Raw genomic sequence first — 15,353 nt, 5'->3', positions numbered from 1 at the left:
GCACTAATACTTAAATTAACACAACATTTTAATAACTTAGCTAAATTTCATAATGTATTAATTTAATGTTTGGATAAGATACGTTCCATCAACTGTTTTCACACATTTTACATATGTAAACTGCAGTATTTACTGAATTATTCATTCATTCATGTAGTTTTACAGCGTAGAAAGAAATGGTTAAAGTGCCCAGAAATTGTAATCAAATAAAAGTAGTACTACTTCAACGTACTTTTATTCAAGTAAATTAAAATGTAGCAGCCCAAGTAATTACTCGAGTAAAAAAGTATTTGATAAAAAGGCTACTAATGAATTATGTACCTGTTCAGAACATCTGATTTAAATAAAAAAAATATGGCAGACAAAAGAAAAATCTAACATAAAGTTCAAATTCTGATGTTTTATAGACAAAAAATAAATGAAAATTCATACAATTTTAAAACAACTACTTTTAAGCAGAATAAGCTCTATTCCTAATTTTAAGTTTTTCCAAAATAGACTTCCCGAAACTAAATTTATGTGATGTATATGTCAAAATAGGGGGAAGTACTTCCTGTGACAATACTTGTCTTTTGATCACAAGAGATTAGAATAACAACAAAAAAACTCTCACATTCATATAAATTGTGTATGTTTTTGGTGTTTTTTGGTTAAAACATGTTTGTTTTATTAAATTGAGTTACTCAAGGTGAGTAGAGTATCCAGACACATTACTTATGCAAGAGTAGCAATACTTTGATACTATTACTCCAGTAAAAGTACAAAGTATCGTGTACAAAAGTTAAAAAAAACTACTCTTAAAAGTTACTCAACTAAATGTAACTAGTTGCCACGCACCTCTGGTTCAAAGTACTTTTTAAATAAAAACATAAATATTATATTCTATAACATGCAGCAACATAGCATATAGTGTATTATTTCATTTGTAGCAACAGATGCATCTGCAGTGACAAAATACTTCTAATACTTCTCAGCTCAGGTCTTTCTGCTTGACTTCACATCAACAGCTGATCTGTTGATTGCTTTTTTTTTACTACTGATCAATAATTTGACAGCAAAAGGTGTTGATATGAGATTTTCTCTACAGAATTTGAACCAGGTGAAGCTAAAATGATGTTACTTGAGCAGCTTTGGGGAGAACGTTTTTACAGAAAAAGAAAGTTTTCCAGTTTAAATGCAAAATGCATGTATTTTTGTCCAATTTTGGCCTAATTACTGCTCTGACTATGCTGTTATTTTAGCAAGTGGCCTTTTCTCAGTCGATGACTAGATCAGTTGATTTTGATAATCGAGCCATCACGATTAATCTGATTGTTTCAATCCAAGAAACTTCTATTTTATTCTAAATATTCACCTGGTTGATGCCTATAAATTTGGTTGAGGTTCAACTTGCTAACAAATTATAGGTGAAAGTGTGTGTATACACTTCATATGTTGATTTAAAAAACAAAGTTCAAGCAGAATTATTCTGCTAAACAAATGAATAAAACTTTAGACAAGCAAAACACATAATCCATGCAACTATTTAACATAATTTATGGAAACAAACGGATTGAGCTGAATAAATAGTAGTGCTCACCGTGAAGCGCTCTGGGGATTCGTAGCTCTCATCGATGTAGACGCGGGCTCTGCTGTAGTCCTTCAGCTCCTGAGCGGCCATCAGCTCTCTGACGGACACACACATCCACACACCGATAAACTCCTAAACTGATGGAGCACTGATAACGGAGCAATGAAATCCCATTTTACACAACAAACCAGAAATGACGGGAAGTGGCCACAGGGGGGCGTAGTCCGCTCAGTTTCTATCAGCTGCTCTATTTTAGACCGTGAAATCAATTAGAGCGGATAATAAACGACACACTTACTTGACGAAACGTTTCACCTCCGTCACGCCTGACTCCAAACTCTTCCCACCGCACTCCTGACAGTGCAGAGCCAAGAAGTTGGGCTTCTGCGCTTTTACTGTCTGCAATAAAAAGAGGAAAAAGGGAAGAAGTGGGTCAAAAACGGTTTCATTTTATTGTTTTATTCTTTTGGCATCTATGGAAGCAGAAATGTGTTGAGTCGTTGTTTCTAATAATCAAACATCTCCGTTTTGATCTCCTGTCTCCTATCAGGGATGCTGCTGCAGCTGTGTTTATGCATGAAGGGTGTGACTGACGATCAGACGTCACTTCACGCCAACAAGGCGGCGGCATCGTAGAGTTTCCAGGATGACTCGAGCAAACAAAGACATAAAATTCATTTTCAAGTTATCTGTACTTCATTGTTTTAAGGGTTGAATAGCCATAAAATGAAAACCAGCAATGGTTTTATAAAGAGATTCGTGGATTTGCACGAATGAGCAAATCCTCAAAGTGAGGGGCGCGGGCCATTTGCAGACCTGGGAATGATTTAACATGGGCCACAATATTAATTCAAGAATGTTTTGTAATCTATTTTCCAAGACAAATTTAAATTTTCTTAAAAATTAAGTTTTTGTCTTTTATTAGCTATTTTCCTCTTCTTTTTCATAGTAAAGGGACAACAGGAAACCAGGGAGACTGTTTTTATGTTTCCACAAAGGTTAATAAATCCATTTTAATATAAACCTGACTATGTTACTGTTAAATGTCCAGAATTATTTTTGCGTTTTTAAACAAAAATAATAATAATTCACGACCCAGCTGTGCTGAGATTTTTAGCCAACATAGCAAAAACGTTCAACGCTACTCCTCAAGATGGATTGAAAACAACAATTTACTTCAGGAAATCGTTGCTGAAATGTTTCCAATATGCTTCTTTTATTCACTATGAATTGATAAGGCTAATTTAAAATGACAAATATTTAATTAGGTTGTAGTCAGGGCCATATGTTAACCATTTCAGATGAGTTATTGGGATTATTGTCCTGTTGGAAAACCCAGATTTGACCAAATCCCTTCAGTCAATGTCGATATAAACCTGGTTTAACTTTGGACTGTAACACAGGAGTAGCAGGAGTTTCCAGGTCAGGTCAGCTTTGAGATTTGGTTGCTCATCGCAACGAGTTTCCACTGAGATGATGTCAACAGTTTGACCCAGAACAAATCAGAACCAGAACAGACGGTTGAAGCTTTGACAAAACTGGGGGTTCTTACAGCACAATTATCCCGTTTTGATTCTGAACCCAAAAAAGATAAAGATAAACTCTGTAAAGAATGGGATGGACCGGGTTTAGAGTTTGGGTCTGTGTCATTTTCTCAACTCTTTACCATTCCAATCTGTCCCAGTTTCAGCCACTAAATATACACACACCAAATCCTACCAAAAAAATAATAATAATAATAATCCAATCAGCCCTTTGCAATTGGACTTTTGCAACGATTGCTGCAATTCAATACATAGAGGAAACCAACCAGTTGAACTAGTGCAACTCCTTCACTTTACTATCAAAGTGTTTTTAATGTCTACTTTTGTTATTTCTGACTACTTATCTTGTCTACTATGACAGTTACATACCATAATAATAATAATTACATACCATCAAGTTGAAGCTAGGTGAAAAGTAATAATTTAATTAAAAATCAAAGAGAAACATCATGTAGTAAAGTGTCTTTGTTTAGAAAAAATCAGCGATTAGATCAAATAGTTTTCCTGTGAAGCTTTCTTCCATGATCCCAGATTCATGGTTTTCCCTTCAGAGAGCTCGCCCCGAGTCACATGACCTCATGTCGCTTCCCGCTTCCACTCAGTGAGGTGTTTGTGAGCGGCGTGTCAGAGGGGCTCGCAGCCGCCGACTTCTAATGGAAAATCAATAGCATGGAGTGATTTACAGCGCTCACAGGCACTCACAGGGGTCCGGCCCGTGGACGGCAGGCTGTGGACCCCCCTATCATATAAAGGTAATGTACGGCGGTGCTGCTATAGATTTTCCATCAACCTATGGCTTGTCACTTAACTGGATGACCCAAAAGCGCCGACCTCAAATGGCTCAAAGTTGGAGCCATTTGAGGTCCTATCAATCTGACGACGGGAAAGGTCACAAACCCAAGCAGCTCACAACTAATGTGATATGAAGGATGTGTGTTTGTGTTCTTGTTTGTGTTGGACCTGTTCTGCTATACTTATTAACCTACTGAAGACAGATGGGAAGGTGGGAACCAAAACCCCATCTTAATGCGGCGCTAAGAGTCCAGGGTTAAGGAACAGAGTGCTTATGGTTAAAGTTAGGGGAAGGTATAAATAAAGTTACTAATATGATCAGAGTAAGGGCTGAAACAATTAATCAGATTAACAGAGATTAATCAATAATTGAAATATTTGTCAACTAAGCTAGTAGAACAGATTCACTTAAAATAGATTTAAAAAAAGGCAATTTTCCGAAAGAACAACATATGTATAGTAGTAGTTAAGCCAAAAAAATGTCAAAAATAAAATATATACATTTCCATTTTAATTTAAAAAATAAATGAATAAATAAAATAGAATAAAATAAAAACAGCTTTGTCTGTAAATATGCTCTATACCCAGAAGTTCTCTAGTGGCATAATTATAGCTTCATCCAGTTCAAATTCTGTAAAAAAAATTATAAAATAATAATAATAATAATAATAATAAATCTCCTATTAAGCACCTCTTGCTGTCCAGTTGTTTATCGGTTAATGCCAAAATTAACTTGCAAATGATCAAGAGTTCTTCTTTATTTAACTAAGTAAATATACAGTTAGACCACTACGACGTTAATTTAAGTAAATATGGAATATGGAAGTCCTAACATGGGCATAAACACAAACATGCATGCGTGCGTGTGTGTGTGTGTGTGTGCGTGTGCGTGTGCGCGTGCGTGCGTGCGTGCGTGCGTGCGTGCGTGCGTGCGTGCGTGCGTGTGTGTGTGTGTGCGTGTGTGTGTGTAAGGAACCAGTAATAATTTCATTACCAGCCTTACGTTTCTTATACAAACAGACAGCCTTTTACTGGCATCCAATTACACGCAGCACAGTTTACACAAACTGTTGACGTTTGAGCAGCGGCTGCCATATTGACTCTGCATTCTGCAGCCACTGATGCGTAACAACGGAGCGAGGCCTCAGCGCCGACAGCTGCTCCGTGTGAGCGCAGAGAGGAGCCCGTCCCGACATGCTGTCGTGGCTAACAGAGACCTGCCTTCTCAGCCTCCCGAGGATGTCACACACGAGCGTGTTTGACGTGCAGGTGTGTCCTCTCGCCCCGCCTCTTCCTTCTCGGGGACGCAACTACTGGCAACGTTGGAACTCCAAGGAGACTCCCGTTTGTGTAAATAACTCATCCATCAAGGTTTCAGCAGCCTTTAACTCGCCTCAGGCATTTTATCTGCTAATACAAGATTCCTAAATACATGCAAAATTTTATCTTTGTATCTATTTTGGACTTTATTTGATTAATCCTGCATCAGAAACCATTAGACATTGATTTAAGTGAAGTGAAGTTGAATGTTCTCTCAACTCGGTCTGCAGACAGACTCCCTGCCTTAACTAACTTAATCCGAAAAACTGTACATGTATAAAAAAAGATTTTCTTCTTCCTCAAACATGACTTAGTTAGTCAGTTAAACTCAATCAGTTAAACTCAATTTTTGCAGAAAATTCGCTATAAACTTACAGATATGCATTAGTGTGAAAATGCACAAAAATGCTGTTGTTTTGCATGAATTTCTACAACCACAGAATCAACTGCAGAAAACTGGGTGGATTTCTCCATGAAATTTAGTGTCTCGAGTCTTGAGGGCCACACAAAAAGTTACGGCGGGCCAGATTTGGCCCCCGGGTCTTGAGTTTAACACATGCCAACTAGAGTTTAATTAAAGCGAACTAAACAGGGGTGGTGTGAATGCATTCTAAATGAGAAAACCCTCTACTTTAAAAACAGGACACATGTACAGGATATTCCAACAGCAGGAAGACTTTCTGCCTATAAATGTTACATATTTATTTGTTTCTACAAACCGAAACTGATTCCATATAATATCACACGTGTCTGATCAGAAGCCTGGATGTGACACCGTCTCCGGCTCGTCTCCGTCCAGAGACGTTTCCAATGCAAATCAGCCAGGCGACCATTGATTTCAGTGCGGTGCGATGCAAAGTGGTGCCTAAACTGCTGCAGCCGCAGTGGTGGATTCCCATTTAGCCCAGTCTGTCGCACACAAGTGGGGCAGGCAAATGACTCTGCTTTGCTTATGTGTATGCAAGCTTTTAAATTGCAAAACCGTGAGAGCAGAGCAGAGCCTTGGTGCAAGATTTGATTGGACTCACTGGCAAGAGAAGAAAGGAGTTGTTTTATTTTCTTTGCCTCGCTTATATGATCCAATAAAGGGGAGAAATCTAATATATAAAGGTTCAAAGAGTTCACACAGGCTTTATGTGGCTGTCAAGGATCCTCAGAAACTACGTTATATTACTGGGGAGATTTTTTAAAAAGCTGTTCTTTTATGTATCTGGTCTCTAAGTTAATTTATTTGCTTTTTTTAATCCTCAGAGATGCTGGAAACACTTCAATATTATAGAGAGAAAATGATAATCTAGTTTGCAGCATGTTCCAGAATTACTTAAATCTACCCAAAGGTCCACAAAATTTAACAACAGCTTTGACATTGCTGTTATCAATTAAGCAAAGGTGAAGCCATAAGGAGAAGCTGCTTATTGTAAAACTAAGTACACCCTTGCTGTCTTTCCAGGACTGGAAGGAACTGAAGAACATCAGTAATAACCTTAAATAAGTAACTGTTGACCTGGGAAGGCACAAGGTCAAGCAATCAAGAGGAAAAAGGTTGATTTGATTCTTTCATATCTCAGAAAAGCTTGCTCTCGCTCCTCCAGACTAGTGGCAGCACCGATTAGCAAACACCTGGTAGAACTGCACATCCGCTGACCTCATCATACAAATTTCTTCTCAGTTCAAAAAATATCATACAAATATTGTTAAAGGTTTAAAGTAGAAACATTGTTGTGATGATTTCCTACAATAATTACTGCTGGAAAGTTTTTGCAACATTGGGAAACTGGTAAAGCCATTTCCTTCAACTCGCATCAAGATGCATCATCTAAAAAAATCACTACAAAAAAACCTAAAGGCAGCCATATTTGACGGTCCGCTTGTTAATAATTCATTGCTTATTTTAAGACAAAATAACTCAGTTTATAGGATGGGTCAACTTCACCTTCTCCGCTCTTTCTTCTATCTACTGAGGTGTTCCTGATTTTAGCATAGAGGAGTCAGTCAGCAGGCTAACAGCTAGCATGAGTAGCCTAGCATCCTGGCTGATGGTGGCTAACTTGTTCCCAGCAGAGCCGAGTTCGGATTCGGATGCTTCTTTCCATGACGTCAGCTCAGAGGCAGCAACACGGAGCTGGCATGGAGCTACAGGCATGAGGCCTGGTTCACTCCGAGGCACACCTCTCCCACCGCATGCTTTCATTGCCCTCCTTTTTCCTCCACACACACAGAGAGGGAGAGAGAGAAGCAACCATGACACGTTCCTCCAAAGCACACAAGCCTGCAGCCCAATACAAACAGAATTCCTCTACCGATGCAACCAGGACATGCATTATTCCCCCCCAAACACACACACACAAACGTGATGTATCCAATATCCTGGGTGTAAAACAAACATGAGCAACAAAATCCCTCAGTAAACAGACTGCTTGGGCCTGCGCCTTGCAGTAATAATTACAGCGAGGTGGAAAACAGAGGCTAAAAAAAGGCTAATACTGGAGCTAGCGCTATGTTTGCTAATTGGGGGTTGGTTGTAAAGCAGTTTTAACCAGCTTTAATTGGATTTAAGAGAATATTAAAAGCTGGTAAATTAAAACCAGGAGTCAATTTAGGCCCCTTAGTGACGAAACTTGCAGCATTCAGAAAGAAACTGACGGAGTGTTGGGGCCATTGCAAATGAAAGAAAGGAAATAACTGGCAACAGAGCAGTGCATTTCTGCCAAAAAAATAATCCTCAAATATTTACAAGGAAGACCAAAACTATTTACTGAAGCTTAACAATGTTACATTTGCGAGACAAAAACTTAACTAATTAATTATGTAATGGTTAACTTTAGTATAAAGACTATTTTAAAAAAGCCACTTTGATGATGAAAAACATACTCGGGACAGTAAATAAGCCAAACTCCATGCAATATATAAATGTTCTGCATTTAAGTTTAAAAAAATAAAATAAAATTATTTGTAAATATGTTTTGTCCATTAAGTCCTCAAGTGGCAGTTTTAGCTTCACCTGGTTGACGTTAAGCTTGAGCCATGTTGCCACGGCAACTATCAAATCTGACATTTACAGAAGAGTTGCAAGAAAACAGTCAGAGAAAGAAATACTTACAATGTACCATTGGCAGATTATGTTACTTATAACATGGAGAAAAATGTTTGGCTTTAAGTGAAACAATCTGGGACTTTTTCATTAATATTAAGGAATTATTAACTTAAAACAAGCTTCAATATCTCGTGGAAAAGTTATTTGTAAATTATTTTTGTCTTATTTCAAGTGCACTAAGATATTTGCATTAGAGACTAGACCAAAAGTACTTGATAAGATTTCGTGTTTTTGCAGTGTAGCTAAAGTCCAGATCTTAATCTAATCGTAGCAAGGCTTAAAGCCGACGTTTTATGTCTTCTCTTCGTCTAATTTTACTGATCTTGTGCTGTTCTGCAAAGAATAATGAGCAGAAATTTCACTTTTTCATGTAAAAATCTGAGAGTATCAACTCAAGGAGGCTAAACACAAATGAAGGCCACACTTTTCAGATTTTTATTTGCAAAAAGAAAAAAAAAATCTTCAAAAACTATAATTTTTCATTCTACTTTGAAATTATGCACTGCTTTGTGTTGATCTATCCTATTAAATCCTAATCCAAGCATCCTTATAAGTATTTAATTCCTGAAAACTATCCCGTCCTGGAAGGCACTGTCAGGTGATGGAGGAATCCAGCCAGCGGAGACGGCGCATCGATCCGAGGCGCTGCACAGCTGGGCGTGAGCGGTTCAAAGTCTCCTCTCCCCTGTTTATGTGCTCTGCTGGGAGCAGCTCTGTTTATTGTAACCCGTCTGCGTCCAACTATAACACCCTTCAAGTGTGTTCAATGGAAGCTGCAGGGAAGTTCAGGGAAAAATGGAGCAATGAGGGGGTTTTTCTGTACAGTCACTCCCTTGTGACATTTCTCAGATGTATTACAGTCCACTCTGCAGAGAGGCAATAAAAGCAGAATCCGAATCTTCCGGCTTCGAGAACGACTTTATTTCTTTATGTGCAGGAGCAGACTCTATAGAACGATACATAAAACACAAAAGGAAATGGACTTATGCTGCATTAACAAAGCTTCTGCCTATTTCCATCTGTAGCTTGTCTGCTTGTGTTAATATAAGCAAAGTTGTGATGTCAAAACCCCCTGGGTTTTATGTGAGCTATCACATAAAACCCAGGGGGTACGATTACTTAACCAAATTAGAGTTCTGGTTTCAGTTTCTTGATATAAAAGTTCATTTAAAGAGAGTCAACTAACGGTGTTTTTCCGTTTCGGACGTCATAAGACTTGACAACATCCCTGTTATTGATCTGGAAAATATAAAAAAGCCATTAAGAGGCTCTTAGTGCTCTGGCAGATAGCAGGAAATCTAATCATGAATATCAGTGTTCACTTGTTGGTTATTAGCTCTGCATTATACTCAATCTGTTTTATGCATTTTCAGTTAATATGAGGAAATCCATTAATCTATTAGTCCGGTATGTGGCCATGATTTACCGATAACCGAACTGAAAGTGAACATTCACTGAAAGAAACCAGTCATCCGGAGTTTTCTTAAGCATTCAGTTCCAATTTTATTACATAAAACACGACTTTATGATGCAGAAAATGCTCTGACTTGTTTTCTTTTGATTCCAATTAAATGTGAAAATTGCTAATACTTGTGTATCTAGAAACTGGAATTTTTTTGTCCTCCAAAGACGGAGAAAGAACAAAAACTTCCCATTTTGAAGCTAGCATCTCAAAAGCTCAAATAATACCTGAACTTTGACCCTAAATCCCCAAAGAGGAGTAGAAAAAGAGGTTTCAAAGATGCAGAGCAGAGAGGAGGAGGAAGTGCAAACCATTTCTTCCATCAATCTTAAAAGAGAAGGACCGTATCCCCGACTCCAACGTCTCTCTGCCCAGCTTCCTAACTACACGGCTGGTCAAAGATTTAAAGAGGAGCAGCAAAAGCAAATGAGGTGGGTTAGCAGTGCTCGTTTCATCCCGGTCATGTTACTGTGAAATATCGTCTCTGCTGGCAGGACACTGAGCTGTTAGCATTTCAAAGCAACACTCTACAGTCAGAGGCCTCTTCCGTTTTGTTGCAAACGTGACTGCTACTGGAGAGCCTTCCTGACAAAAGCATCACTCTCCACAACGACTCTCTGAATATACCTGGTTGGCATGACGACATTTAACTTCTCTTTGGGATATGTTTTTTTCCAATGTCACATGCTGTTTTTATTTTAATTATGTGAAGCACTTTGAAATGCCTTGCTGCTGAAATGTGCTATACAAATAAAATTTGATTGATTGATTGATAAATACAGTATTTTAGAACTGAATTTAATTGAATTTAATGACAGATTTTCATTATTTTCTCAGCACCAAAAATGAAAGTATCTAAGTTAGCAGTAAACTGAGCAAAATCTGCACTCAAAGTAGCTCAGTTCCTCAGAAAAACTGCTTTATGAATAGAGTGTGATTACAGAAACTCTCACTGTTTCTCCTCTGCTTTTTTAAATCGTCTGTTTAAAAAAATATAAACAGAAGATTTTTATCCACTCATTCAAGGCCTCAAATAGCAACAATTCAAACAAATCAATAAAAGTTCAGTTTTATTATGAGATCTGGTGAGTGGATGGAAACTTCAGGCTGTTTGTGATGAGCTGGTTGTGACATCTGCCTGCTTAAGGCACGGCGACACTCGTCAACTTGAAAGTGACGTTTGGGTTGCAGAAGGCTGAAAATAAACCCATCTAGAAAGTGCTTGGTGCTTTACACTGAGGGCCAAAAAAAACAAACCCTCAATCAGCTTTGAAAGAAAAATAGTGGAGAGAGTTATTGTTCAACTAACTTTTCCAAAAACAATCAGCTGCAGCAAACTCTGTTGGATCATTTGTTAAAAAACATGGCTAAATCCAACAATTAACAATTAATTAGATATAATTGCACGACGTTCTTCTAATTCATGAACAGAAAATTAATGTCTGCCTCATATACAGCCATTCTTCTGTGCTTTTCTTCTTCAATAAAGCGGCGAATGGAAAATTTCTCTAGGTCAAACCACTTCCTGTTGAGAAAATATCACTAACTCAACCTTCAAAACCTGTTCTCGTCAACAGACTGGCTGCTACAACGTTTACACGCTACTATCACACACGATTATTTTTGGCCTCCGGGTGTTGCTCTGTGATGCAAGAATTGCACAACTGCTGATGATCATGCATGATTTAGCTGTGGATCCACTGCTTCCATCTCTGCTGGAGGGATTCTTTGAATTGTGCAACTGTAACGAAGGCTGCATGTCGGCAGTATGCAATATCTTACATGTTATGTATTCAAACTCTGCTTGCCAATTATATATTTGGTTAGTTGTTTGAACTTTTACTTTCTAACCCTAATTGGATGTTTAGGCCACTCACACAGGAAGAAGCCACACCCAGGTCAAAACATATGATGCAACAACATCGTTTGTTGATGTTTTTACAAAAAACTGTGAGTTTTGGTTTCATGTAAGGCTGAAATAATCAAAGGGATTAATTATGATTAATCAGTTATTTAAAATAATTGTCAAATAATTTAGTTATTGATTAATTTCTTAACTGGAGCATCCAGGATTTTTTTTAAAAAGTAATTTGACAACATACAGAGTAAAATGTACAAAAATCTGTAAAAATGTTCCAGCCAGAACTCCTCAAATGGTCTAGTTTTAGCTTCACCTGAAGAAAGAAAAAAATCATGTCAATCACTTTTTTCAATCCAATTATAAATTGGCCAACATTGTATTGATGTTCAGTCATGCAGAAATGTCTGATCTCTTCATATGTTGATGTTAGAAGTATTTTTAGCTGCAGATGCATCCTTTGCTACAAATGATCAAGCAAACACTACGGGAATGCTATATTTTTTAATTTTGGGTAATAAAATTAATTTTCCAATATAAAAAAGGAATTTATTTATTTGTTAAATTTTTAATGTATGTCTAATATTATATACAAAAGTTGTTAAATGCAAAATCGGCAGTACATGCCAATATTTCCATTCAATCAATCAATTAATAACAAAAACAATCATTGGTTGCGCCCCTGGTTTCCTGACACTAAAGAGGAACAAGAAAAAAAAACACAGACTTTTTTTACATCTGCTAAATCATCAGAGACAAAGAAAGAAAAAGAATAGAGATTTTGATCAAACTGTTTTAAAAAGTAACAGTACAGTTATTTGGCGCTCCGTCTCTAGCTGAGACCTTTGTGTGGAGTTTGCATGTTCCCCCTGCGGCCAGTGTGGTTTCTCTAGATACATCACTTCCTTCAGCCAGGCAACAAAGGGTTAACTGACCTCAGTGGACCCCATATTGACATCTAACTTTAACCTTACCACCAGACAAAAATGGGCTTTCTTAACTGATTGAAAGCTGAGTAAACGTATTTCTTAGCTACTTCATTTGTGCATTAAAATGACTGTTTTTGCTTCGTTATCTGATTCAGTCTCTCTTTTCTATCACTTTCAGCTGCACTTTCTGACAGCAGTCAGGAGGTTCAGCTGCTTCGCTTCCCTTAACACAGTGGAAACAGTTGTGGTTAGTCAGGGGTTCCTCAGCAGATGAAGCATTGCGACACGAAACATGACTGAGCTCAAACGTTTGTTAAAAAAAAGAAGAAAAGAAAGCAATTAGGTCATGAAAATGACGAGATCCCAGCTACACCAACATAAGAAAATTATTTCCACACATCTGTGCTTCAGCTCTCATCTCCAGCTGGGAAACAAGGAGGAAATCACTCTGCAGCGTTTGTGGTCATATAGGCGCGTAGCAGCTGAAGGTGCAGGCAGAGGACACACCCATCATCTCGCTCAGCACCACAGAAGAAGAACATTCTGACAAATGAATGCATATTTTTTATTTGCAAGACATAAAAGATTTCTTTGAAAAGAAAATGTCTTTGTTGTTTTTCTGGCTTCCAAAAGCATTGGCACGCCCGGAAGTTTTTCACAAGTTTTCCTATTACTACCACAAACTTTAATGGGTTTTATCGGGATTTTATGTGATGGGAAAAAAAAAAAACACCAATCTCAAGTTAACGATTTTTATATTTAACTACAACTACAGCTGCAAGTAGTTTGGAGTAAAGTTTCTGCCAGCTTTCAAGAAACAGATACCGAGATGTTTTCCCCTGTTCTTCTTTAAGAAGTAGCTTACAGTGTTGTGGTCAAGACCACCTAACCCGAGACCAAGACCGATCTCGAGTACTACAACACTGGTAGCTCATGCTCAGTCAGATTGGATAGAAAGAGCCTGAGAACATCAACTCAATAAGAGATATGTCTGGACTTTGACTAGGCCTACAATGTTCGTCAACATCTCAAAGGCGCAACACAAATAATCACCCGGCCGTTTTGTTCTCCTGTTCGAAGATTAATTTTATGTCGAGGTATCAGAGTGAAAGGGTTAAATGCATTTCTTTTCATTTTTTTTTATAATGTTGCAATTTTTTTTCTTTTACTTCACAATTATGCACCACTTTCTGATTGAAGTTTGTGGTTTTAACCCAAAATGCTTGAGAGACATGAAGGATTACACACAAGAAGCAACGAGCAGCTGCAAACTCACAGTTCAAGCCTGAATCTTTACACATTAAAATAGATAAAAGATAAAAGTTTGACAGGCAGAAATGGAGATTTCTGTACCTGCAGGGTGACTCCAGGAGGTATTTCACTCAAACATATTTACAGATTTTAGATCACTGCCTCCCAAGTAAATAGAGAAAACAACATGGAAGCCATTTCCACAGTCACTGTAATCTGGGTCACAACACTCCTTTTCTATGTGGATTAGAAGCTAAACAGTTTGAGAACCAATGGAAATCCTGTCAAATCTTTGACAAACTATCAATTTTCTTTGACACATCACTTTCACTTTGTTATCTTCTGCTGTAGACGATCAAACTCTCCTTGGGTTGTCAGTTTCCACCATTTTTGACATAAACTACACATAAAACCACAGTAAACCAGCAAATAGCTCAATGGAGACCTGCCTTACTGAGATAAAGAAAAAGTCAAAAGGAAGTATTACCAAGAGGGAAATAAATAAATCAAAACAAGGAATGAATATAAAGTTCACTCAGTTTCAAGAGGATTACATTTTTTAATTAAGTTACTTTCTACAATGACATTCTAATGCATTTCTTTTGTAATCTTGTTAAAAGTCCCCAAATTGAGCCATAAATCTTAATCTTAAATCAGGACAAAAAACAACAATGTGTTTTATACACAGCGTTAACTAAAGTGTCAAACTCAAACTGTTATGTGACTAAAAGACCGAGTGGTTTTTAATGACAGGGAAATTGATCAGAAATGACTTTCCACTAAGTGATCAATTTAAGACCTGATGGATGAAACCACAGAATCTATTCCTCTTTATAAGCAGAGACACTTGCATGCTGGGTAATGAAGTCTAATGCCATCTAAAACTACTGAACTGAATATTTTGAGTTTGCGTCTTACCTCGAAAAATTCTTTCAGCCATACTTTCTGCAGATTTTCAGTCTGAAAGAAAAAGAAAAGAAACACAATTAATGGATTTTTTTTAAAAAACAAGAAATTGTAACGACTTTAAAAGGTCTTCAGATGCCAATTTCCATTTCCAAAATGTTCAACACCTCAGTGGAAGTGACCGCTACGAGGAAACCAGAAAGAACAGACGTGTTGCAGTGATTTCACCTCCAATAACTCAGTGTTGACACCATTAAAGCTTCACTTCCTTTGATCAAATTACATTTAATATCAATATTTCTGACTCACAGCCCTCTTCAGGAGACCCCAAATAAGCTCTTCTAGTGAAATCTTTCTTTAGCTTTCTAGCAAAAATTGGTCAACAATTGTGTGAGAATTTAAACAATTAATTGGATTAATCTTTTGTTAAAATAATTAACTATTTTAATAACCATTTAATGGTTATTTGGAGTAAAAACAAAAATATATCTCCTACTAAGCAACTTTTTCTTCAGATTTTTCATTATTTAATCTAAATAATGGTGACCAGATTAGACATTCACTTGAAAATTAAGCTTTTCAGGTGAATTGTTGCTTAGCTGCAGATGCATCCTTTGCTACAAGCGA

At 37.4% G+C, this 15,353-nt stretch overlaps 1 protein-coding gene across 1 annotated transcript in view; it reads right to left on the bottom strand.

Moving 5' to 3' along the window:
• The window catches only part of inpp5a (inositol polyphosphate-5-phosphatase A), a 158,994-nt gene that overhangs the window by 105,817 nt on the left and 37,824 nt on the right, over positions 1 to 15,353 (bottom strand). Inside the window, exons 2-4 of the mRNA XM_088013192.1 lie at positions 14,739 to 14,780; positions 1,869 to 1,969; positions 1,580 to 1,667 (exon numbers count right to left, since the gene is read on the bottom strand). Coding sequence (XP_087869318.1) covers positions 1,580 to 1,667; positions 1,869 to 1,969; positions 14,739 to 14,780 — 231 coding nt within the window. The remainder of the gene's footprint in view (positions 1 to 1,579; positions 1,668 to 1,868; positions 1,970 to 14,738; positions 14,781 to 15,353) is intronic.

Source organism: Poecilia mexicana, unplaced genomic scaffold (genome assembly GCF_051168715.1).
Source record: "Poecilia mexicana isolate PSO_F unplaced genomic scaffold, ASM5116871v1 scaffold_15, whole genome shotgun sequence".
NCBI lineage: Eukaryota > Metazoa > Chordata > Actinopteri > Cyprinodontiformes > Poeciliidae > Poecilia > Poecilia mexicana.
This window is presented reverse-complemented; position numbering and strand designations above follow the sequence as displayed.